At 42.3% G+C, this 26,969-nt stretch overlaps 1 protein-coding gene across 5 annotated transcripts in view; it reads right to left on the reverse strand.

The window, feature by feature from the left end:
* Window positions 1-26,969, reverse strand: part of FAR2 (fatty acyl-CoA reductase 2) — a 212,307-nt gene that overhangs the window by 8,266 nt on the left and 177,072 nt on the right. For all 5 annotated transcript variants that reach the window (XM_073315155.1, XM_073315174.1, XM_073315146.1 and 2 more), the window contains 3 exons: window positions 23,477-23,544; window positions 6,409-6,580; window positions 2,292-2,421 (listed from right to left, as the gene is read on the reverse strand). In XM_073315155.1, the coding sequence (XP_073171256.1) occupies window positions 2,292-2,421; window positions 6,409-6,580; window positions 23,477-23,544 (370 nt within the window). The remainder of the gene's footprint in view (window positions 1-2,291; window positions 2,422-6,408; window positions 6,581-23,476; window positions 23,545-26,969) is intronic.

A 26,969-nucleotide genomic window follows, 5' to 3' on the forward strand; every position in this document is an offset into this window, starting at 1 on the left:
GGTCTAACAGAGCGAAGAAACAGCTTAACCAAATACGAATAAAGAGGAAGTGCTTTCTTTGCAGAGAGAACTGTTAACTATGAAGCAGGGTTTTATGAATGAATAAGAAGATGGCTGATGTGACTCCACAGAAACATTTTCAAGGAAGATATGCAGAAAAGAACTCTTCACTCTCAAGACCACCCAACCCTTTCAGCTTGGTGCAAGAGCACTGGCATCAGCATGGCTGTGAGCTAGAAGAGAATTCTGGGTATGGCCACAGAAAACAGGAAGGTTACCTAGCTGGATTCACAGTGTAGAGGTTCCATGACTTGTGAGGCTTTGTACTACATCTCCTACACTGGGGATCTGCCTGAGTATTTCACAAGGAACTAGACCAATTTTATTCGACCACTGAGTCCCCATCTCTCTGCAAGTATATGATACAGCCCCACAGGTACTTTGAAACTCATCCTAGGTCTGCTCATTGTATTCCTTCAGCCCTGTTGCTGATCTGTCCCTCACTGCCCCACTCATGTGCAGAAGTACTTAAAACCAGCAAAGAGTACATTAGATTTTGACATCCTGCAGTTATTGCTCTACAGCTGCTCAAATCTAACAAGAACTTGTTCATACTGTATGTTTTCTCTGGCTAAGACACTGTACTATTTTCTAAAATAATGTACTTACGGCCCTGTCCAACTCCCATTGACATCATTGGAAAGAAGAGGTTACTGACCTGTAACTGGAGGTTCTTCAAGATATGTGGTTCCTATTTGTATTCCAAACATGAGTGCCATGTGCTGGATCTGAAAGATTTTTGCAGAAGTGTTCATTGACCCGCACTTGCATGAGTCACCTCATGTCTCAAGTGAGGTTATATTAGGTTGTGCGGGTCAACGCCTCTTCAGTGACACTCTTACCACTGAGTAGATCAGTCTGAAGCAAAGGGGAAGGAGGACAGGTATTGGAATACAAATAGGGACCACACATCTCAAAGAACCTCCAGTTACAGGCAGAGGCGACATATGGGCAGGTGGCACACAGGGTCATGTGTCCCTCCAGAAATGCTGCTTGGCTTGTACTGAGCATGCTCACAAGGACTGAGCAGACTCAGTAACATCCGCTGAAGCCACTGCCCTCACTCTGTCCCCCCACTATCAGCAGGTTCAGGTTGTCTCTGGACAGGTAAGTAACATCTTTTCCTTCGAGTTGTGGTCCCTAAATGTATTCCAAATGTGGGTGAGTATCGAGCAGCGATCAGCATGGAGATGGGTGCCAAGATGCAAGAGGTAGGCACAGACTGCAATATGGCACGGTCCACTGCAGCGTCTTCAGCCGTCTCTTGGGTGATGGTGTAATGGATGGTGAAGGTATGTACTAAACACCACATCGCTGCCCGACAGATGTCCTGCCAGGAGACATCTGCGAGGGAGCTGGATGTGGCTGCTTGTGCCTGCATCGAGTGCACTGTAATTCAGTCAGGCGGTGAGATGTTGGAAAGTGTGTAGCATTCTCAGATGCAGCTGGATACCCATTTTGAGATTCATTGGGAGGGGAGGGCTTGGCCCTTGAATCAGTCATCAATGGAAATTAACAGTCTTGTTGACACACGAAAGGCATAAGTTCTGTGGAGGTACAATGCTAGCGCATGGCAGACGTTGAGGGAATGGAGGGTCTTGTCTGCAGGGGAGACATGGTGGATAGATTGGTTGAGGTGGAACTGTGAGACCACCTTCAGGAGGAACGTGAGATGCAGTCACAAGGAAACCGTGTCTCTATGAAATACAGTGAAAGTGTGGGGATAGGGGGGACAGCCATCATGGCCGCTAGTTTGCTGACCTGTGGAGCCAAAGTGATGGCCACGAGGGAGATTACTGTCATGGAGAGACGTGAGAGGGTGCACGTTACCATTGGGTTGAAGGGTGGAGAGGACAAGATTAAGGTCCCCCAGGGTTGTGGGTTTTAGTACTGGTGGGAAGCTATTGAGAAGACCTTTCATGAAGTGAACAGTGGTGGGGTGAGTAAACACCGAGTTGCCATCTTCAATGCTTGGTCCATTCCTTCTTTGTTGCATTGTAGAAGAAGAACATCCTCCTAAACAAAACTGAAGGCTCGTATGAGTCTAATTAACAAAACTGGGGGGAAATACATTATTTCTCTTTCTTTCAAGGAAGCGTTTTTAATGCTGACCATCCCTGGAAGATGCTATTCAAAGGCTCACCCATAACTCAAATATAATAGGCTGGAAGACTAGAGGTAAACAGAACTGTGATTGAGAATATGAGCAGTTTAGCAACAGGTATACTTACTCTCCTGTCCTCTGGACTGAGCTGGGCCATTAGCACGTTCATATTTTCTGAAGACCACTCCCAGGACTGACAGGTGAAATATTCCAGAAGCATCATAGACTTGTGCAGCCGATTGAAGATCTTCATCATCCTGGCACAGTGCAGAGGTGTGGGAACCGTGCAGAGCCACAGCAACACATATAATGAAATAAGGAGAACTTGCTCTTATCTGAAAATTGGAGTTTCATGCAGGGTTCTCCTACTTCACATAATAGGTTTCTCCATGGAGATTAATGCCTTACTTGCTTTTGCTAGTTATTGTGAATCTGAGTTTTGGGACTCAGCCATCCAGCAGCCTCCTCTTTTGTTCAGCAGGCTGATAACTTCCTTAGCAAGTATATAGCAATTCCAACTGAGGCCCGGATCCTGTAGCTGGCTCCTCAGGGACAGACCCTGGCTCCTGAGAAGATCACTGCTGACTTCAGTGAGACTCAGCATGAGCGTGAATCTGTACCTACACAGAGCCAGTTGCAGGACCATGGCCTAATTTACTAGTTTGAACTAAACAACAGTAACAAACGGACTAATTCCTGGGTAGGTCTGCCAATTGGGGAATCCATTACACAATGTCAGTTTTTTCAGATATGTACATTTCCTTTCTTTCTTAGTGCTTCCTCACTGTGGATAATAGTCTACACATAACATAGGTCCTGGATATCTTACAGACCCCCTGTCTCCTTGTGTACTATTGCAGCAGTTTTGAACAGTTCTGGTGCTCTAAATGATGTCCCCTTTCTTAAATGGGAAGGTCCTGGTGGCAGAGCACTCTGAGTGAAGGATTCTTGACATCTGTAAAAATCACACAACCATAGCTGCTGTGAGTCTGGTAGCTATCTCTCAGAGTTCCTTTTCAGGAGGAAGGATTCATAGATTCCTTGGCCAGAAGAAGGGCCCATTGTGATCATCTAGTCTGACCTTCTGCATAAAAAACAGGCAATAGAACTTCCCCAAAATAATTCTTAGAGCATATCTTTTAGAAAAAAGCATCCAATCTTGATTTAAAAATGGTCAACAATGGAAAATCTATCACAATCCTTGGTAAGTTGTTCCAGTTGTTAATTACTCTCACTGTTAAAAAAAATCTATGCCTTATTTCCAGTCTGAATTTATCTAGCTTCAACTTCCAGCCATTGGATTGTGTTATACCTTCCTTGGCTAACTGAAGAGCCCATTATTTAATATTGGTTCCCTGTGTAGATATTTATAGACTAATCACCCCTTAACCTCCTCCTGGTTAAGCCAAATAGATCGACCTCCTTGAGTCTATCACTAGAAGACATGTTTTCTAATCCTTTAATCATTTTCATAGCTCTTCTCTGAAACCTCTCCAATTTATCAACATCCTTCTTGAATTGTGGACACCAGAACTGGATGCAGTATTCCATCAGTGGTCACACCAGTGCCAAATACAGAGGTAAAATAACCTTTCTATTGCTACTTGAGCTCCCCCTTGCTTATGCATCCAAGGACTGCATTACTTCTTTTGGCCACCGCATCACACTGGGAGCTCATGTTCAGCTGATTATTCACCACAACCCCCAAATCTTTTTCAGAGTCACTGTTTCCCAAGATAGAGTCCCCCATCTTGTAAATATGGCCTTTGTTCTTTGGCCTCTCTGTAGAAGATGCTAAGAAGGTACCAACAGTGAGGCTGGGTTTTGGGGACACCTGTCCACAGGGAGTTGAACACTGACCACTAAATCCTTCCACACAAGCCACCAAACAGCTGACAGAGAGTAACAATTCAACCCAGATTAACTCTGGCTGGCACCTGGAAAGTGAATGCATGTTGATGGCTAAGAAGTTAGGACTGAGTGTTTGTGGGGGAAGATTATGGGTGGGTGCCACAGCTGGTAAGGGGGAATCTGAATCATCTGGGCACTTGCTGGGGAGCAGGAGACCAGCAGAAGATGTAGCATCAGGGATAGAGGAGAAGGCAACATGATGCTGTGTGAAGGAAAGGAACTACTTGAAGGTGTGAAAGTTGGAAGAGGCATCTGAGGGACAATGAGAGAATTCAAGATGACGTGATGGAGGAAGGTTTGGATTTAGACATTGCAATGGGTGGTGGGAAGGAAGTCAAGGCTATATGTAACATCGACAGATCCTAGTCGTCAGCAGGTGGGATCGAACCTGGGACCTCCGGAGCTTAGTGCATGATCCTCTACTGCATGAGCTAAAAGCCATATGACCCTTAGCTAAGGTTGTAGAGCAGACTCATTAATCTGTGTCTCTCTCTCTCTAAGTTGTCTCAGTACCACTAGATGGGACAGAACACCACACCCAGGAGGCATTTGCATATGCCTATGCACTTACATATGCACTTGTCTGAGGTGAAGAGGAGGGGTAAGGAGAGAGTTTGGCAGCTGGGGCAGGCTCAGCTGAATACTCAATGGACTCTTAAATGCAAGGCTGTGTCCTGTTTGCCCAGCTGAGAGATCTGGGAGGTACTTCTCATCATTTGAAATTAAAATTTAGGATTATAGCTGACATTTCTGAAGGGATGTCTTACGGCCTGTATTATGTAGGGCATCAAACTAGATAATCACAGTGGTCCCTTCTGGCTTTATAATTTATGAACTTAGTGGCAACAATCTTGCTGAAAGGGGCCATCATTTGTAACACCAGCAATAACTATATTTAGCACTTATTACTGTTATTTATTTGCATTACAGTGCCTAGAGCAGTGGTGGGCAACCTGCAGCCCACGGGCCGCATGCAGCCCATCAGGGTAATCTGCTGGCAGGCCACCAGTTTGTTTACATTTGCACGGCTGCCCATAGCTCCCAGTGACCGCGGTTCGCCTTTCCTGGCCAAGTGGAGCTGCGGGAAGCGGTGGCCAGCACGTCCCTGCAGCCCACGCCACTTCCCGCAGCTCCCATTGGCTGGGAATGGTGAACTGGGAGCCATGGGTGGCCATGCAAATGTAAACAAACTGTCTGGCGGCCTGCCAGTGGATTACCCTGATGGACCGCAGGTTGCCCACCACTGGCCTAGAGGCTTTTGCACTGCTCTAATTTATGCCCAGTTTTCTATGGTTCCTAGGGGCCATTCCTGAAGTTGGGGATAACTACGGCTCTAGGTGTATGGCCCATTTCCTTCAGCCATGTCAGGGGGTAGGGTAACATCACAGCTGCGATAGCAGCTCTATGCCATCCAGGGATTTCCCTACAGATGGCTGCTTAAACCAGCTATATGCTGCCTGAGTGGGCCAAAGCAGCTGGCCTGGTCCACTGTTTTTTTTGTGATTGTTAAACAAGCAATAAAGCAGGAAAGAAGCTGTTATACTATTTACACAGGGGTTCCCCACACAAGGGTCCTGGATGCCTTCATTTTGCTTAGCCACACTGTTGCCAATGCTCAGAAATCATCTGTAAGTGTAAATGTTCTTTTTAAATGCAGTTCAGAGCTTATGAACACTCAGAAACACACATTACACTTTTCCAACTGACAGACTGTTGTATGCGGGTTGTCACCTGCTGGACGTGTCACTGACCTACAGGTCAAAATAACTGTGTGGTAACACTCTGAACATTGCAAAGCCTGAGTCTTTATGCATTGACACAATTTCACGATAGACTGAAGTAACAACAGGATATCGCAGTGATCAAAAGCTTGTGTATGCATGGTTTAAGGCCAGGTTTAAGCACAGACAATAAAAGTAAAGGACTCAGGCACCACCCTTTTGTCTACCCACACTTGCTGTTCAATGCTTGACCTGATTCCTCTTCGTGGGGTTCTGGTAGTGGGACCAGAGGGAGAGGCCACTCCTGACCTGCTGGCAGCTTGGGAAACCACAAATTGTGAGACCAACTCCATGGAGCTGAGTCTGATTGAAAATCTAAGACTCTCCCAGGAAAGCTGTGAGAGCTGGGAACCGTGTGCTGGGCTGAGCAAATGGGGTTCAGTTCTTTCTTCTTGAGTAAATGGCTCAAGAGTAATACTGGAGAAAGGAAGACAACCAAGAACTTTAAAGCGAGTGCAGATACTGTGGGGCTGATTTTCTCAGGACATGTTAGAGCCCTTCTCCTCTGATATTTTTAGGTATGATAATATATGGAGTAGCGCAACTTCTCACCTGGGCTTTCTTCCTGTTAACCTCAAGTAGAAGTCGTAGAGCATGGCTGGAGCCTTATGACTGACAGCTATCCAGTACTGGTTTATCAGGTGGTTTGAGGTTGTCTGAGCCCTGGGTATTCTGAAGGCCTGCTCAAGGGGGTTCCTTTTGAATGTGGATATGACATAGTATCCTGTAAGATAACAGAGAACAGATATTTTGAATTAGACATGCATCACTTTTAGAACAGGCTGCCATGAGCATATCAATGTGCTCAGATCTATTAATATTACCAGGTAATATGGTCGTAGGGAAATAGCTGGATTATATGATTTACATTTTGTCAGAGGAGAAAGATGGCTGGTTCATGCTGATTAATTCATATCCTATACATATGTAAAAAGAAGTGGTGGTGTTTATAGATATAAAAATCAACAATGAGAGCCCACTAATTGGGACTTTACATATTTCCCAACTCGTGCATGGCCTTTGTTATATTTATCACAAATGTATGTTGGATGTAGTCTCTGTCTTTTCCACTGTCCTTAAAAATAGAGGATGACAAGATAAGCTGGCCCAAAATTTGATTAGTTTTATATTTATACATTTTTAACAACATAAATCTCTTTGCAAAAATCCCCGTCATTCATTATGATTTGAGGGACTGGTCCTACTCCATGGCAGTCTCGCCATCAAGGGGGAAGGATTCAGGTCTATATGCAGTCTTCATATCAGGATTGGATGTCTCTCTGAAATATATGCTTTCGTCAAACACAAATTATTGGGCTGAATAGAGGAGCAAATGGATTACATTCTTTGGCATGCATTGTACAGAAGGTCAGATAAAATAATCTAATGAACCTTCTGGCCCTAAACATCTATGAATCTGGGCTGCTAGTTATTTAAAACAAATGCTTAACTAAAACCTAATGGCAACACTTATGAGCAACTCTGCCATAATGAAACAACATATGATGGAGGAAACATTTCAAGAGGGAGCCAGTTTCAGCTTCAAACTTTCAACAACAGTGAATTCTAATTCTACTCTCAAATAGAGTGGTGTAAATCCAGGGGAACGCCATGAATGTCAGTGGTTACTCCAGATTTACTCTCATATAACTCGGAGCAAAATTTGACCTACTGACTTTAAACTATGATTGTATTTCTTAAGAGAAGAGAACTTCAATAATTTTCAAAAAAGTGCCAGTACGTGTATTGTGTTGTACTGAGAAGAAACAATGAGCAGATCTCTATCATCTATGCATTGTATAGGCTAAAAAATCCTCCTCACATTCCTTCAGAGCAGAATTGGTTCAGGGTAACTAACTGCAATCATCATCTGCACCACGGACATTTGTGGGATTTGTTGTCTATGTAACAACGAAGTTAATTCCATTGTAGTCATAATCTATGGTGCCTGAGAAATGAGACTAAAATGGCAACCTCTGTATTCATATCACATACTAAGGGTATGTCTACACTTAAAATGCTACAATGGTACAGGTACAGTGTGGCCACTACCTATGCCAGCAGGAAGGGTTCTCCTGTCCGCGCAGGTAACCCATGTCTCCAAGAGGCAGTAGCTAGGGCAACAGAAGAATTCTTCCATCCACCTAGTGCTATCTACACTGAGGGTTACGTCAGCTTAACTATGATGCTCAGAGATGTGGATTTTTCACAACTCTGAGTGATGTAGTTAAGCCAATTTAATTGTGTAATGTACACTAGCCCTAAGAAACAAAATACTTAGGGCTGATCCTCTGACCTGCTATCACCTTATGATGAGGGAATCCCCAGGTAGCACAGAGTCACTGTAATGTCACCGCTCCTGACCCTTGGGACCAGAGGCAGCTGCCTATACCTCCAAAAAAATTTACTTCTCGATGGGAACCACATGGAACTGTGTTCCTGTTGTTGCTTTATTCACTTGGCTTATGTCACAAATAGAAATCCAAATCAAAATGCTGACAGTCACAAATTACGTCTAGACCACCCTCATACTGGATGATTCCAGACTTAGTGACTGGACCGTCCTCTGCTAGGTATCGTATGGTCTGTTCATCACTGTGCTATTCCTACTTAAGCATATGTAGGAATGTAGTCTGTGACTGGGAAGATGCCAGTTAGATTTTGCTAGGTGGAGGAGTCAGACACAACATTAAAAAAAAAACACCAAAGAGTACAGTATAATTTTAGCTTGAGATCAGTGTTGTCTGTCTTTGTTTCCAACATGCTACAAGGAGCTTAATGGCTAAAGTCCAATGTTCCTCAAACTTTTTTTGCAACTGTCTAATCAGAGCTAGTATTCCTTTTATTTTGTAATTCTATAGTTCACTTGGGGGCCACAGAGTAGAGAGGCTCTTGTTGTGGAGATGCTTCTCTTTACCATATATTCATTCACTGAGAAAAGTAAAAGGTGGAAGTGAGAGATAAATAGTATTACATAATCAAAAAGAAAACTGCAAAAGCATGGGAAATTAGTCTGGTAGAAAAATGTAGAGTGAGGCTATTGTTTTTTTCTTTACAGAATTCCATACGTATCCAGAAGCTAACACGATAAGTGGCCATATACATTCAGTACAGCTCCCTTGGGTAATTAGGGAAAATAAATCACAAGCCTTGGCTCCAGAAAAGCACAGGTTTGTGGCTTATCAACTGAAAGGCCAGCTCCACTAGCTCATCCAGTCAAGGAAGCCCTAATACACATAAACATGCTTGATACAGCATAGCAGAGGTGCACATACACAAAAGCTAGCACCCCAGCTCTGCAGTACCAAGGTCCATAATGACAATCTGCCGAAAGTCCTATGGATTCTAGACAGCTGGAATTTTAAAATTGGCTCTTCCTCCTTGTTATCATTCTGCACATTTGGATCTGATGCACTTGACCTTTGAAGTAATGCGGGAGTGCACTTTGCCTACCACTTTGAGCCAGACATATGATGATATTACAGACTCCAGTAAATAGGCTCTTAACATGCTTTCTTTAAAGAATTTCCAGTTTGCTTACTGCTGTGGCATCTCAGCCCATTACATACCAAATGAGCATCAATTAAAGTCATGACACACAGAGGGTGGGGGGAGTAAAATGCCTCATATCTGACAAAGCTATGGCCAAACAGATGAGGTCTGACAATAATGCTGAGTTAGCTAACTTGGGCTTTGACAAAACAAGTCCATTGAGAACACCTGCTTGACCCCAGAAATTCAATTCTAGTGACTCTCAGCAGAACTGCTTCATTTAAAACCAGCTGTGATTACGGTGCATGGAGAATGAGATAGTTTCTAAAGACAATCAGATCTCAAGTTACATAGAGCTTTAATGACTACAACCATCACCTTATATTGCACTCAGAGGCACACTGTAAACAAGTGCAGTGCATGGAACACAGGTACCCAAATTAACCCAATCCACTAGGCAGGCAAGTTGCCACATTCAACACTAGCTGAAGCATCCATGTGGTTTTCAAGAGTGGCTCCAAATAGAGAACACTGCCCTTAGCTCACTTGGAACTAAACATGCATGACTGTGGCAAGGTCTATATCAGCAAGGAAATACCTCAACCTCTGAGCTAAATACAGATTAAAAAAAAAATAATATGAGCTATTGCAGTTACTGGTGAGTCCAAGATGTACCCTGAGACTGCCAAATCTCTGGTAAGGGAATGACCTGATCCTCTGACAGATGGAGTACTCACAACCCTCACTAATTCAAACCAAAACAATTTTAAGTGAACACACTTGTACACACACTTCTTCAGTTTTCACCTATAAACAGGCATCATTTTATTACAATATTTCCAAGTCACCAACACTGACAGTAAGTAAACAACAAGCAAATTAATAGTCCTAGTTAATTATGTCTGTTTTCTCCTGGCTTTGATGGAGGTGGAGAGATATGCAGGAGGGGTTGGGGCTGATGTGTTCTTTCCATAGGCTATGTAGCTTGGCAGGTAACACACTGTAGGAATAATTTCATTCTTTATTTTCCCTGCTTTTGTGGATTTACATTAGGGAGAGTCTCACCTGGGCAGCGTAAACTAGCTGGGTTAACATTAATGATGTTTTGTGGAGAAATTTGAATTAAGCTTCAGAGAATTTAGCATTTTCATCTTGGTCCTTCACTAAACACTAACCACAGGATGACAAAACTCCTTCTGATGACATAGTTTAAAAATCTTTAAAGAGAGGGTTTTAAGGTTGAGGAGGAATTGACACCAGTTCTACTCTGAAAAGTGGCAATGTGAAAAGGGCACCTTCTCACTCAGCAGGCCTGTTTCTTGAGTGTATTCAGAGTCATTTCTGCTTACTTTAGAGTCAAAAATAAACATTTAAAGCCTTTTACCTCAGTTAGTCCTGCAGAGCCAGAACAGCTAGGAGAGACGGCTCAGGCTTCTGTTTGTTTGTCTGCATTGACAAGACAATTGTTTACTATATTTAGACCTGGGGAAATCCTTTATTTTCAAGTGGATTTGCCCACATGTAACTGAGGGGATAATTTGAAAACAAATGAGCTACCTCCTGTAACCTAGTGCCTGATTTATCTTGCAGAACCTTGTGATGAAACCCAAGAAGGAAAACACCCACCTTACCTCTCAGAATCCAGGTGATAGTGATGATAACAATACAATGTGGCACCTCTTGAACATGGGAGTAAAGTGGTAAATAGAGCTCATCAGGCCCAATCACGGGAGTACTTCTTCTAAACAGCTTTATCATCAACATACAATGAATTCTTTTATTGTGGAAACCAAATGGGTTCTATGGTATTTACAAGTGTGGGGAACCTTATTCTTTGTACTTCAGACAAGGGCAGCTATACTTGACCATAATTACCTCTGTGAATTTTCCTGAACACACTTGGGCTATTCAAAATCTACATTTGACCATTTGTTCCTCCATTGAATGCTAGCAAATATAGTTCCATGTTTCAGGCATGCATCAAGCTCCAGATTCCTGTCTTGCTATCTTTCCCTCTCCATTAATCCCACTTTGGAATTATTACAAGGGTGGGAGGGTGGGTTGGGAAGAGAAGAGTTTTAGTATAATTTGACTAGTTATTAAAAAAAAAAATCTTGCCAAGTAGTGGAGACTGAAAATTCGGGATATAAACCAACCCTGGGGAACAGAAGGCTGTGTCTGGGTGTCGCGCTGAAGGCAGTGTCCAGGCCGTCTCTTTGCTAATTACAGTGTCAAGCATGTTGGTGCTCAGCAAATAATCATAAGAGAGATGCTTACCCCATAAATGAATCTGTGGATCAGGTGGGAAATCCTATGAACTCTGTCCCTTCTCCCCTAAAGGAGAATTTTTTAATAAGGCTCTTTAAGTCCTGAACAGTGTTCAAGTTTCAGAGTTTATTTAGCCTCTCCCTTTCCTAATGGAAACTCACAAGAGTTACTTGTCACTTATTTAGTCCTCCATCCGCTACTCTTGCTATCTTTGGCTGTGATTAAAAAAAGACAAATCATTGTTATATTTATAAAATGCAGCCATTGTCATTTCAAATCACATATCATACATGGAATTTGGGCAAATCAGCAATGCCTCCTCTGTGTTAACTAATTAAGGCTTCTAGCAAAACAGCTGCAGCATGCTGCAGTGTTTTTCTTCGTGATGTGGAAATCATGTTCAACAAATGGCAGAGGAGACACAAGAGAAAATGCTGAAAAGCAGGAGGCAGACATCACCCTTGTATTGTATTAGTAAATACCTGAGATGGCTGTGAGACCTACATGAAAATCTCAATGAAGGGAGGTTCGGTGACTGGTGGAAAATACAAAAGCATTCTGCACAATTGGCGTAACTGGTGCTGTGGCTAATTTATGATTGAAACCACCTTATTCTATCTGGTAGCTTAATTCCTGCCTTTAATTTCTTTCTCTCAAGACTTACACTGGGGAGACCATAGCCCTTATTTCACTGAGGTGGCTGCATCGATATCTGTACTATGTGTACTAGCCTCTGTGTGCCTAGGCATGTTGCTTTTTCAGAAGTGCTCAGTACTCACAACTGGGGTCAGATTAAGCAGCTAGATTTTCAAAAGAGGTTTGCATGCTGAGCGCTTCTGAGAATCTGAACCCTATTTACATGCATAAATGGGAAGGAGTTGAGCTCTTTTGAAAATCAGCCCCAACAGTTCAAAATCCCAAATCAGTATAAGAGTATTATAGCTCTCAGTACAACAAGGCCATTATGTAGATAAGTACATGTATATCGCTATATGTGATGGATGTAAAATGCGGGACATATAAGGACACTGGTATAAGAAGCATCAAAAGAGACCGTTAATTTTTAGAATATTTTCTCTAACCTTGTACACCAATTCTGCTGTAAATAATGTCTAGTAATAAGTGTCCAAGCACTAGGTTTGTGTGGAAAAGAGGTAAATCTGGGCCTAAAACAAATTCAAGTAAATTTCAAAATGAAAAGTTGGTTCAAATCAAAAAATCAAAATGTTTTATTTTGAAAATATCAAATTGAAATATTTTGACTTTTTCAGAATTTTTTTCAGTGTTTTTCAACTGAAGTAATTCAACACGGATTCATTAAACATTTCAGCTGACCCAAATCTGCAGTTTTCAGAAATAAAAAACCCCCCAACCCACATGCAAACAAACAAACAAAAATAAAACCCACCCACACGTTTTGGCAATTTGGCCAAAAAATTTCATCCAGCACTCATCATAATGGATGTGTACAAGAGGCCATATTAAAATTGTTCAGGGCAGGCAAAGAACCCTGAGCACAAATAAGACCCCAATAGATTTGCTAAAATGACACCAGGACAGCCTTCCTCCTTCCTTAAAAAAGGAAGAAGCAAGTTCTAGAAGTCCATTTAGAATTTCAGTGGGTCAGAATCAGAACTCAGTCTGCCCATCTCAGTTCATCAAGGGAAAACTGGATGGCTTGAAATTCATTAATATTCACACAGTGAAAACCATATTGAGGCCTGTTTTAAATAACTGCTTTTGACTAGAAGTTTCAGAACATACTGAGTATGCTGCAGCTAGCAAGATTAACCCACTTTGATTTTATTGGCCAGACCTAAATTGCAGCAAAGCAGAACAAATTGCTTTGAGATTACTTCAGGCTAATGCTTAGCTGTCGGGCACAGACTTTGTAACAATAAGAATAAATAATAACAATAATAGAAAAGAGACACAAATATACTTTCAATGGCATGTTGTTATTTGGAAAAGGAATAAAATAATTTAAGTAATTGGAAAATCTGACATTTAGGGCTTGTCTACACATGGAAATTTAGTGAAATACATATTCCAGAATAATTATTACCCTATTTTGGTATAAGTCCCCATTTATGAACACTTATTTCAGAATAAGAGTGTCCAGACAGGGGCTTACACTGAAATAACTATTTCAAAATAGCTATTTCAGTAAATTTCCAACTGTAGACAAGCCCTTAGAATCAACCAAGGGAGTACGGGAAGTAGAAGAGAACTGAAGAAAGATTAACGTTTTAGAGAAAACATGTTTTAGCCTAAATTCTTCCATCTGCTATTCCACTGCAAATCCACTGTCACTCCATTAATTTCTGTATATTTGTATGTGTGTTGAACAGAATTTGGTCCAAAGCAGGGGAAAAAACATTTAGAAATAGTTTCTCAGTGTAAATTGGCACAGATCCATTGGGGTCACTGGAGTTATGCCAGTTTATGTCTGATGAGGGGCTGGCCATTACTTTCACAGACATGCTGAATGGCCAAATTCATCCTTGATTTCACCAGAGTTCTTCCAGGGATAAATTTGGCCCTGGAGGCTTGTTTGGCACTCCTTGCAGCTCACTCATTCTTATGAACTATTTCAACTGCTTGGTGAAAAGAAAATATAACTCATAAAAGAAACATACAACTGGTTTCAAGAAAGAAATCCCAATAGAGTCATACAGTCTACAGTCACTCCCATTTAATACTTAAATGTAAGGGACTCCCTATTTCCACAGCAAAATGACACATCAGAGACAGTGAAATTAGTTAAGGCGTTGCTCCTATTACGAGGCTAATCTCTTATCAGGATCTGGCTCCTTACAAAGAGCCAAATTCTTCTCCCATGCAATCTCACTGACTGTAGTGGCATTTTATATCCCGGGACACTTTATACCAGGGGAAGTGTTATATTAAAAGATGAAAACAGCTAAACTGAAAGATAAAAGAAAACACTGGATAATGTGGATACACTAAAACTTACCGGAATCAGCCCCTCAAAGGGTCAGCAAATCATTGCTTGACTGGTCCAAATTTCTTTGATTGAAAGTTGAGCAACATTTTACTGGATACCACATGAGCAAAGTTCAAAAAAAGATCCTTTAAAAAGGGGATGCTAATTACAGATGTCCATGTGTGCAGAGTTTACTGCACATTTAATAATGAACTGTTTAAATTTATGAGTAATTTGTTTCCTTAGTGTAGGATGTAATATGTAGAATGTATGTTTTAGGTGTTGGGACATATGAAAAGATGCCTGCTTTTCTGGCAAGGAAAGAGAACAGCAAGGTAAAAAGCTGAGCCAGCAATCTGATCAGGTAAACAACAGGGTCAGCGTCCAGTCAGGTAAACAACTGAGTTAGCAAATTAATCTTAGTGCTAGGCAGAAAAAATGCTTACACAATATATAATAGTTTTGTAACAATATATTTAGGGCACATCTGAATGTGGGTGTGTGCTTGCATTTAACCTATGCTGTGCCCTGTTTTGGTGGACCGATCACGCACTGAAGCAATGAATAAATGACACACATTTTCAACTCAGGAGTCTGTCTGTGAACCTGACCGTTCTGGGTAGCAGGGAAAAGAACCAGTCAACAGTTTGGTGCCATGACTGGGAGTGGAGCCCACGATGGTCGGCGAGTACACAGTCCTGTGGGGAATTTTGAAGGTCTATAGTGGGGTCTGGTTGGGATAAAGTAAAGGGTCATAACTGGGCTTTGCTATATGGACTTGGTTATCTTTGTGGAAGTTTGGGTCAGTGACAAGGGAGGTCCCTATGACACTGATCCCCAGAAAACAGGGGCCTGGGAGGAGATTCAGACGTCCCGTAAGGTAATCATGCTAGATCCGAAAGTGAAGGAAGGACAGAAGAAAGTCTGCATTATACAGTGATTAATGAAAGGAATTAATGTGTTATAGGAGCAGTGTGTACTCAGGAGGTTGAACTTCAGACACTGCCCCCTGAGCTTGAGGGGGATGGCGATAAAGGAGAAGCTTTTAAAATACATGCAGTAATGGCTAATCAAGGCTTCCACCAAACAGCTAATGATTGTGATAGCATACAACAGGAATGGGATGAATTGTTGAACAAGGTAGCAAACCTTAGAGATCAACTGGCTCAATGCCAGCAAGGGGATCCTCTGGTTCCCAAGGATCCGCCTTTCTCATGTCCCTCCCTCACTACTTTGCCCAAACCTCAGCCCCTCCTTCTCATGTCCCTCCAGCTTATCTGGCTGCCCCTATGATTCAAAAATCTGAGATGGACAGTAATCACATTTGCACCACCCTGGATGATAAATTGTTGCCAGCAGGAGAATTTCAGTCTCCATAGAAAAATCCAGGTCCCATCCCAAGGGATGACTGGAATAAATTTTGTCAGTGGCTTTGCATGGCTGCGGACATCATGAAGGACAGCAATTTAAATGATAAAGATTGGAACCAGGTGTTGAAAGGTGTATTAGGAGGTTTGTACACACGAATTGCTGGATGTGTAAACACTGGCCAGCTACAAAGGAGATTAAGTGAAATTTTGTTTGGTAGTCCATCATCTACAAGTGACATGAGTAGGTTACTTCTTTGCCTGGGGAAAGCCCCACAGAGGTAGGGGAAAGGGCTCTGAATTATGGAATTTGGGCCATGGACCGAATGATTGAGTGGGAAGGAACTCCCAAGAGCATACTGAATCGTTAATAGGACTACCAGATGAGTGTCCATGGCAATCCTACAGTTTTCACCCCAGCCCCATGATTATGAGGAAACTATTACCCATGCTGAAGTATGGTCGGGGGAAAGAGAGGAGATAGTCCTACCCATAAATGAGGTGAGGGTGTTTCAAGTTGAGGCCAGGAGAGGCACTGGTGCATGGAAAAGAGGAAGGGGATGAAGAAGAGGAAGCGTGGGTAGAAAGAGGGATAAGAGAATGGATTTCTTTCAGGCAGTTGCAGGAAGAAAAGAAGGTTCTGGAGTGTCAGGTAAAAGAATTAGAGGATAAGGCTGGAAGCCCAGCCCCACAATAGAGGGAGCCATGCCCTGAGGCCACTGCACTACAGGTTTGCCCTATTAAATTAGATAAATGGGGGTAGCCTCATGTTCAAACATATATTGAAGGGCAGCAGGAAATAATATTAGTAGATAGTGGAGCAGCAATTTGCATGACACAAAGTTAGGGAAGGAACGGCCCAAAGGAAGATACAGGGGATTATGGGGGTAAAAGAACAAGTCACTGTTAACACTGGGATTTTAATACAAATGGGAAACTTACAAGTATAGGCTACCATGGTAGTAAATGCTAAGGAAAAGATACTGTCAGCAGCAGTACTTGGAGCCTACAATCTTTTAATAGATCTGGCTAACCTGTGTGTCTGGCACCACCCGCAGGAGTGGGGGGCGGGGGGGGGAGAACACAATGATAACTAGTATCCTACCAGGTCTGAATGTGGTTACACATTACCAGCCTGTAAACAGAATGGAAGTTACAGAGTTAAAAGCTCTTGCTGCTGTGTGGGCAGAGCACAAGACAGACTGTGGAAGAACAAGTTTTATAGCTAGGATAGAGGGACTTGATCCCCACCCCCCCACAAAAGCAGTATGCTGTGCCCTGGAAGGCTGTTGTAGATGTAACAGAGAAAGTGCAGCAGCTGCTGCATCGGGGTGTCTAAGGGAAATTCGGTCTACCTGTTATGCACCTGTATGGCCAGTAGAGAAGCCTAGTGGCAAATGGAGGCTAACTATAGATTATAGAGCCTGGAATGACTGTGCAATAGGGGGAGCTAATGTAGTCGTGGCATATCCACAAATGATTGCTAAAATACATCCAGATACAAACTGGTTCTCAGAGGTAGATATGGCAAATGGCTTTTTGTCAATACCACTGACAGAGGAACAGCAATATAAAACTGCCTTCACTTGCTAGGGGATGCAATATGGATAGTTTTACCACAAGTATATAAAGATTCACCTGCCATTTTTCACAAATGCATGAAAGATTTTGGGGGATCTTGGAAATCATAAATTAATCATTCAGTAGGTAGATGATATCTTAGTCCAGGGAAGGAGTAAGGAGGAACATGATGAGTTGTTGACAAAAGTGCTAACTTAACTCATGAAAAGGGGCCTTAAAATTAATCCAGATTAAGATCCAGATCCATCAAAGTACAGTTAATTTCCTAGGAGTAACATCCTAGGAAAAGATGGGAGAAGTGTTAACACGTTTAGGGTGGCCCTAATTGAAAAACTCCCTTTTCCACAAGACAAAAGGAGTTTCTGGTCATTTTTAGGATTGACTGGATTCTGCAGGGATTTCATTCTTAAGTATGTTGAAGTGGCAAAACCCCTACATGAATTAGTAAAAGCTAAAGTTTTGGAATGGGAGGAGGAACTTAGGGATTCTTTCTGCAAACTAAAAGAAGGTCTAGAGAGTACCCCTACACTGGTAGTGCCAAATTCGGAGAAAACTTACTCTTTCTGGATAATGGTGGGGGATGGTAGTCTTGGGGCTGTAGTCACACAGTTTATGGGACAGAAGGGAGACCAGTGGCATTTACGTCACAGTTGTTGCAAAGTGTGGAGTTAAAATACTCAGTGTGTGAAAAGGTGGTTTTGTGTGCATATTGGGCACTGATGAAGTTTAAATATCTTACAGGAGGTCAGCAAATAATTCTACATACCCATCATACCTCCCTGAAATTATATACTAATAAACTGCCTCTGGGGAATGTTAGCAGGGTTAGCATAGAGAGATGGATGTTCACTCTTATGGCTGAAAATGTGACCACCAAAATTTGACAGGAGCCACAAGCATGGGTAGACGAGGAGGGAAGGCTCAGTGATGCAGATTTTTCCATATGTGTAGAAGAAATTTATGATAGTTGGGTTTGTCAGCCAGGGGAATTGCAACTGGTAAAAGGTGGGTGTTGGAACACAAGTGAGAACTGCCATCTAGAGGAAGTGCCCCTGCCAAAAATCATGTTACACATGTAGGGAATGGGAAGGTCTGCTCTCATTTAAACAATACTAATAATGTGTCAAGTGTCACCTTGGAAGGGTATATACATTGTGTAAAGATCTCACAAGTCACATGGTGCAGCAATGTCTCATTAAAGAGTATAAAATTGGGAAATTAAAATTGGCAAACTGTGCCCAACATTATCACTCAAAATGTAACCTAGTCAGGGGGAGATGTGTTTAACAACATAAAATTAGAGATTCAGCAATCAATGCATTGGAAGGCCTTGCTGAAGTCAGTAGAGGTCGTATGGAACACAGCTCAGGAAACAAGCAAGATGTCACGTATCCTCAAATTAAGTGTGAATGAGGTTGGAAAAAGAGTTTAGAGCAGCAGAAGCCAATAACTGGTGGGATGACTTAATGTATGCTAACATGAGAACTCGAAGACAACACCTGGTCCTCCTGCACCTAGTGGTAATCTGTGTGTTTTGTTTGGTAGGATGGTTGTGTGTATTTCTACAAAATTTACGGCAACGGATGTATATTCAAAATGCTTAGCAACAGTTGTTTCTGTTACAGCACAGATTATTGTGTATTCCGGGCCTAACATCTCACACCCATGTATGGAACATTAATTGGCAACATTATCTGGTGTCATATATAGGGACGTGTAGCCATTCTCAAGATATGTGGGGCATGGATTTGGGTTGTGTGTAAAGAGGCCACCAATAGCAGCCTAGCCCTGCTGGTTGACATCCTACGGCCCAAGTCTTGTTTTCCCCACATGTATGGTAGTGGGCCCGCTACATAAAAGTAAATTGAGTGCTGAAGCCATCTCTGGTATCACTTACATAGGCACGCTGCGACAGCTAACACTGAACAATGTAAAGAGAGAGCTAGGAATAATCATCTAACTCATGGTCACCTGGACTTATTTGGGCATGACAGAGGAGGACGGCAGCTGCTGATGCTAGACCAGAAGTCCAAAGTGCAGGCAATGCTATGTTTATTGGGGTTAGTTTCAGGCAAGCAGCTCCATAGCTCTATATGCTGGCAGAGTATGTTCCCGGCTCTGATGTCACAGAGCATTTATCCCATGTCCCCCTTCCCAGCTCTGATGTTGCAGAACCTTGCCTGTGTCCCCATTCCCATTTCTCACCTCCTCCTTCTTAGCAAGCCCAAATATACCTGAAGTGCACACCCCTAGTCCCACCCCTTACAACTTATGGTCAAGTTCCGTTTTGGAGGGTAATGGGTCTGGGGTCTTTGTCCCACCTCTTTTGTATCCCAGGGGAGGGGTGAGGAGTGAGGTTTTGTTCTGGCCAAGGCCAGGATTTTCTTTGGCTTTTAGTGTTTCTTATGCCTCCGCTACCCATCCCCACTTGCTCTTCCTAACTGGTTGCTTGACCTTGGCTTGAGAGAGGAGCCAGGCAGCTGTCCAGTGTATGCTCATATATTGCACTCCCAGCATACCCTGTAACACTTTTAACTTTATCTCTTACCTCTTTTCACCCCATCAGCTTGTGGGCAGGTGTAACACACAATGTCTTTGTTCACACATATTAGTAAGGATATAAGAGAATGAAAAAGTCAAAGCCAAAATTCTATCCCCGGCTAACAAACAGGCCTATAGACTAATACACACCAAGCAGGGGGTATTTTTCTGGACACACACTGAGATGGAAAAAACGGACAACTACATAATAAAGAACTGAAACAAGTTATGGGATAGTGTTGCACGTAAAATAAGAAAAGAAGGGGCTATGTAGGATGTAATATGTAGAAGGTATATTTCCTGCTTGTCTTGCAAGGAAAGAGAATAACCAGGTAAAAAGCTGAGCCAGCAACCTGATCAGGTAAATAAATGAGTTAGCAAACTAATCTTAGCACCTGGCAGAAAAGGTGTTCATACACTACAGTACACTGTTGCTATAATGAACCCTGGGGATCCGAGCCATTTGTTCTGTGTAGCCAGGGGTTCATCATAGTAAGGTGGTGGTGGGGCTGTGGCGGGGGCAGAGTGAGCTCCTCTGGCCCCGGGGCCATGGCGGAGGGCAGCATGCTCCTCTGGGCCTGGGGCTGGAGGAGATTTCTGTCCCAGTTGTGGGGCAGGAGGAGCACTCTGCCCAGGCTGAGGCTCCAGGGCCTGTCAGCCCACTGCTGCAGCTCCGGGCTGGAGAAGCTGGCAGCCCCTAACTACAGCCCAACATTCCCTACTGTGAAGGGCATGATAGGGAGGCTCTACAGTATAGAATGAATAACTTTGTAACAATGTATTTAAAGCGAGCACCTGAATGTGGGTGTGTGCTTGCATTTAACCCTATGCTGTGCCCTGTTTCGACGGACTGATCACTCACTGATGCAGTGAACAAACAAACATAATTCTTCAGCTAAAGAGTCTGTCTGTGAACCTGAGCATTCTGGGTAGCAGGGAAAAGAACCAGTCAACATTAGAAGCTCTTATGTTTTCCACTGGCCTTCTGGGTGACTAGGCTTGTCACGTCACTCTCTGTGCCTCAGTTTACCTATCTGTAAAATTGGGATAATGATTTAGACTTCCAGGATTTCTGTTCAAGCATGTTCCCCACCCCAACTTGGAGCAGTCATTACAGGGAAAGTCCTTCTGACTCCCCATCACTCAGGGTTGGAGGAAGCATGCTCAGCCACTCTGTGGGGTGGTGCAAATGCAGTCCGGTCAGCACTAGAAGCTGTGAGAGGTTTGAGCATGCTCAATAAAGATGGAGCCATCAGAGATTTTAACGGTTAAACTCTAAGAGGTCTCTACTGAGCATGTTTAAACTGTGATTTTTCAATGGCTATTTGTAGCCAATTATGGGACAATTTTTATAGGGATGGTATAAGGGACATCCATGACACAAAGTCTACTCCTCTTCCAAAGATCAACTACCGACTTCAAAACATGGGCATGCTGGAAGATCTCAAAGAAAAAGTTTGCTCAATTTTTTTTTAACAAAGGCAAAACAATGTATTTTCCCCTACCTTCGTTCTCGGAAATGGCTGGACCTTTTTTACTCTAATTTTCCAGATTTGACAAGGGAAATTTCAGCTCAAACAATTAAATTTTGACAAGGTTATAAGCACCTGAAAATAGGGTATAATAATGGGAAGTGCTACCAGTCCTGCCTGTAATAAGGATTATTAGGTGAGGTTCAATGGCTTGTGTTATGCAGGAGGTCAGACTAGATGATCTTCATGGTCCCTTCTGGCCTTAAAAATCTCTGTATATGAAAAGTACACACCACAAATCCTGGAATGTAGGAGCCAACGTGAAAAGCATAGAGGATAGATAGGAAGTTACACAGAGAAAGGTTCAGAAAGTCTGTCATGTATAAAGGCCATTTTAAAAGTGTGTATCCTTATTTATAGGAAATGGAAAGCAGACCATTTGGAAATTCCACTTGTGCACTTGCTTTTGAAGACAATACTTATGTGGTAAACCTGAACTACTAATGTGGTAATCCCTTCTCAAACCCACTTCAGAAACAGTACCGCTTCATTTAGGGCAAAATTCTGCTCCCAAATCTACAGTAAATCTTTCCATTGCACGTTCTGCACTCAGTCCCCATGCAAACTCTCACTGACCTCAATGGCAGCTCTGGGCAGAAAAATATGCACGACAGATCTGCACTGCGGATCAGAGAGAATTTTGCCCTCAGTCCATTTACAAAGCCGAACTGCTCATGCACAAGCTTGCCTTGTGCATCTGGATGTAAGTGGATGGAGCTGAACCATCAGAAATGCAAGCTTCTGTTACAGTGTCTGATGAATCCAAGTTCCTAGTTAGACTAATGAGCACTGTGCTAGGAAAAGATTAGGTACAATCCATTTATGTATCAGTATTTTCATTAACAAAATTACATGCGGAAAATAAAACAGAAAAGGTGACAAATAGGAGTGTTATGAAGGCTTTGATCTCGACTAGCGGTATGAAGACAGTTTGTGCTAGGCAGTGGAGAATCAGGCCCAATATGTTTCTGCTGCAGTATACTGACTGGTTATGCTGATTTTCAATACTGTAGCTGAAGATACCTCTACAGTATGGACCAAATTCTGCTCTTGGCTTTCTGTGGCATTTTTTCTGAGTAAAGACCTCAGGATTTATCCTTACATTTCCATCGTCTCTGACTCAGCATCATGCCAGATTAAAAACATTTCACTCAAAAGTAAAAAACAAAAACAAAATAGCCATGAAAATGGCTTCAACATTTGTATTGACAAGATTTTTGCAATGAAAGGCAAACTCTGTTAAATTAAGTCTGTTCTTTCCAGGGTCATCTTTTCAAGTGAATCAAAAACATTTCTATTTCAAGACTGTATGCTTAAGGTGCACCATAGAAACATGAAGAAACGGCTATTTTATTTTCTCTTCATATACTAACTTTTTCTATTCTGATAATTAGAGCGGCCTTTGGAAATTACATCATTCATGTCAAAGGTTTTCTAACTGGATTTAAACACAATAAAGCAAAAAAGAGGAAATTTGGGTCTGGATATTTATAGCATCTTCCTATGGAACTTGAAGCCATGACCTCCTACTCCTTTCTTCATAACCTTAAAAGTTCAGCAAAGCACTTAAGCATGGGCTTTGATGAATGGGGATGGGATTACTCAAACACTTAAAATTAAGCATGCACTTAAACGGTTTGATGAGCAGGAATGAGATTATTCACACTTTTAAAATGAAGCAGATGCTTCAGTGCTTTTCTGAATTGGGGGTTACGTCTGATCTGTGAAACCTCTGCACGCAGCACACCTGTTCACTGTAAAGGGAGTTCCACATGTTGAGCGCTTACAGGGTCAGGCTGCTGCTACTGAGTCTGTCAGCTAAAACCAGGACCATTGTTTCCATGTCTGGAACCCCACTGATGGTTTGTTTTCTTGCTTTAGTTAGAACTTACCTATATCTCCCCAGCAGAAAGGGTTGATTCCACCTGTTGTACAGTTGTACACCATCATTGTTTTTGGTCTGGAAAATAGAAAACAGAAAAATAGAAAATAGAACATAAAATAAAATAAAAACAGAAAATAGAAAACAGAAAACAGAAAAAAAATTATCCAGTTATCTTGAGGTGGGGCTTAAAATCATGGACAAGAGAATGGCAGCAAGAAATACTTTAACTGAAATATGGCAATTACGTCTCACTGTACTATTTCAGTTTATGGGACAGCTTTGTAATTTCACTGCCTTCAGTGGAGATAGTTAGGTACAAATGAGAGTAGACTTTATCTCTATATAGTTTAATCCAAGCTAACTAGATAATAAATAATCAAACAAAACACATTCTAAAAATAAAAATATCTTACTTGTACATAGGGTCTTTCATCCCCAAATGCTTTAAATCTATACACAACATACAGCACTAATGAAATGCAGCTACATCTGTGGCGAAGCATGACAACCAAACAGCACAGTCGTGAGAGGAGGGCAAATGTTAGCCAAGGACACTAGGCCTCTTATTGATTTCAGTGGGAGTAGGTGCCTATCTTGCTTAGGTGCTTTTGAAAATTCCAACAGTTGCCTATCTGTAGGGTGACCATATTTCCCTATGCTGAATATGGGGCACCTGGTAAAATTACTCGTATTCTAGCGAGGTCAAAGGCGATCAATCAGAACTATGCAGTACAGATGTTCAAATTAACATCAAGTTGACTGAGCCCCCATTAAAAAGAAATACTGTGTAGTTGAATTATTTTTATTTACCTTCTTATCTTTAAGGCTTTAGGGTTCACACAGGGAGGGGTGACATACACACCCCATCCTCCTACACACACACGGGGAGAGGTGACACACACACACTCCCGTATGTCTCTGTCACGACTGACCCTCCCCTCCCCTCCCCGCATGGTGCACTCTGCCCTCCATGCCTGGCTGGGCTCCTGGTATGGTTCTGCCTCTCCCAGTTCCTGGTGCCGTGTCTTCCTGAGGCAACACATGGGGGGGTGGGGGGGGAAAGACACACACAAAGTCACATGCTCCCCCTTCCCAGATATCTGCCAGGGTTCACACCAGAATGTGGCCAGCAGCAGCCTTTCGGCACTGTGCGGGAGGGAAGGGACAGGAGCTGCTACCAACCACAGGGGAGGTGGAGGAGAGGAAAGGGATGACCTGGCCCATGTATTTGCAGAGCTCATCTCTTCTTTTCTCCCCCCTGACCCCTGTGGCTGGAAGCAGCTTGTCTCTTCCTGTCCACACAGTGTCGAAAGACAGCTAACACTTCCAGGCTGCTGCTGGACACCGACATAACCTAACCGCCTCCTGTCCACCCTGCTACAGCGTGGGCAGGAAGGGGTTAAGCCCTAAGGATGCATTGTGCACCAAGGTCCAGGAAACCTGACTGCAGGGGCTACAATAAGTGCATGTATAACAAACAACAAATCTTAATTTAACATACATGTGAAAGCCATTAGGCAAGAATCCATCAAGCCACACAAAGCCTTATAATGAAGCATGAAAGTCAGCAGCTCATAAAACGAGGACACTAAACAAGGTTCATCCTATATATAAATGCAAAATACAATTAAAAATGAAGATTAATCAAATCCAGGCAGTGAATCTAGGTAGTGTATGCAATCAATCAATAAATAACAGATTTGGCTTGAGATAAATTATCTATACATCAGTTATTAAACAAACTATGAAAACAATAAAGGAAAGTATTAATAAAAGCAGTTTTTTATTTACTGCAGAGTTTCTCTTAATGTGTTGTAACTCATTTGTCCAAGCACCAAGCCAAAGTCAGGGAGACACGATGTGCTTTAAAAATCTTTTACTTGAAAGATGCCACGTTTGCTAGATCAAAAAAACCAGTGGTGACTTGGGGCAATTCTTGCATTTTCCCCAGTTTCCCCAAAATAATGTGTTTCATTTACCCAGATGGGAGAGAGAGAATCAAAACCTGGAATGAGGTTGCAAGTTCTGTGATAAAGTCCCACATTTCTCTGATGTATTTCAAGGTAAGGTTTTCCTGTAGAATGTCACCTGATCAGAAATGATAGTGACCTTCTTGATCTCTGATTTTTTTTTTAGTAAGCCATATAGCAGCACCACTAATAAACAAAGGCATGAAACACCCCAAAGGCTACTGGGTAGATAGTAGAAATGAATGTTAGAAATGCTCAGACTCTCCCTTTAGATTTACATGCCACAAAATATCTCATTTCAACATGGAGTGGTTTTGCCAGCCAAATGAAGTCTGTAATGATAATCTGTAATTGCTTTTGAGTCCCACAGGCATTAAACAAGGGAACCACAGAAAAACCATAGTTAAATTACAGGGTAAGGAATTGTTTAATAAATTCCATCCTAGCCCACACTGTCAGCTGCAGATTATTGCATTTAGCAGTGTTATTGTGTAGAAATTACATTGGAGAAGTCTATGCTATTCCATATTATATTTACCATGAGCCTGCTCATGACTGGCTATGCACAGGTGCACAAGGAGATGAAGAGGGTGCAATGAGTCTTCCTTCCAACTCCTTTTTGCCATGTAGCAAACGCAAGGACAGGGGGATTAGCCCTCTCCTTAGGGGTAGTGAGCGTGGGTAAGAAAGGGAACTGACCTGAGTTATAGTCCAGCTCTGCTACACAGTCTTCAGGCCTGAGTCTCAGTTACATTAAGGCCCTTTTGACATCATGCTGGCAGCGTATAGAGGCCATAAATGTAATTTATGCTTCCTTGAAGGCCTCTTATACTGTCCGAGTGGTGTAACAGGGGCTTTAGCATCAATAAGAATCAAGCCAGCTGTGTAGCTGTGGGGATACATCACTTAACTTTTCTGTGCTTCAGTTTTCTCATCTGTAAGATAAATAGCAACATACTAAATGCTCCCTGTGGGCAGTGCATCTCTGCACCTTCCTACTGCCTTGAAGACCTCATCTAGTGCTACACTTCTGCTTAGAATAACACCAACTTGCTCCATGCCTGGGGTTACTCATTTCAGTCACCACTGTGAATATACTGGGTAAAGTTTTCAAAAGTGTCGAGATGAGTTTGGGTTCTACATCACTTAGGTGCTTTAAAAAAAACCCTCTTACCCATTTTGACAGGTTAGAGGTAAAACCTGACTATTTCCCCGGACATATATAAAGAGAATTTAGAGAACGTTTTTCAAAGCTGTCCAGCTGGTGTCAGTCACTGTTTAAATATATTCTATACTTACATTGATTATTTAAAGTGTGTTTCTTATTTCGTAAAATAAAAAGCACATCAAGTAAGCAGTTTATCTTTGTCCTACAACTTGCCATGCACTATCTAGGCTCTTACATAATGCCCATCATTATGGTATCTAACCTCCTCCCAAAATTATGAAATGTACATATAAACTAAATCTCTTTCTCTTTTCTGTGTTCCTTGCAAAGCATTACCTATTTGTTTTTAATTTTTGGTTGTG

This window comes from Lepidochelys kempii, chromosome 1, assembly GCF_965140265.1.
Source record: "Lepidochelys kempii isolate rLepKem1 chromosome 1, rLepKem1.hap2, whole genome shotgun sequence".
Classification (NCBI taxonomy): Eukaryota; Metazoa; Chordata; order Testudines; family Cheloniidae; genus Lepidochelys; species Lepidochelys kempii.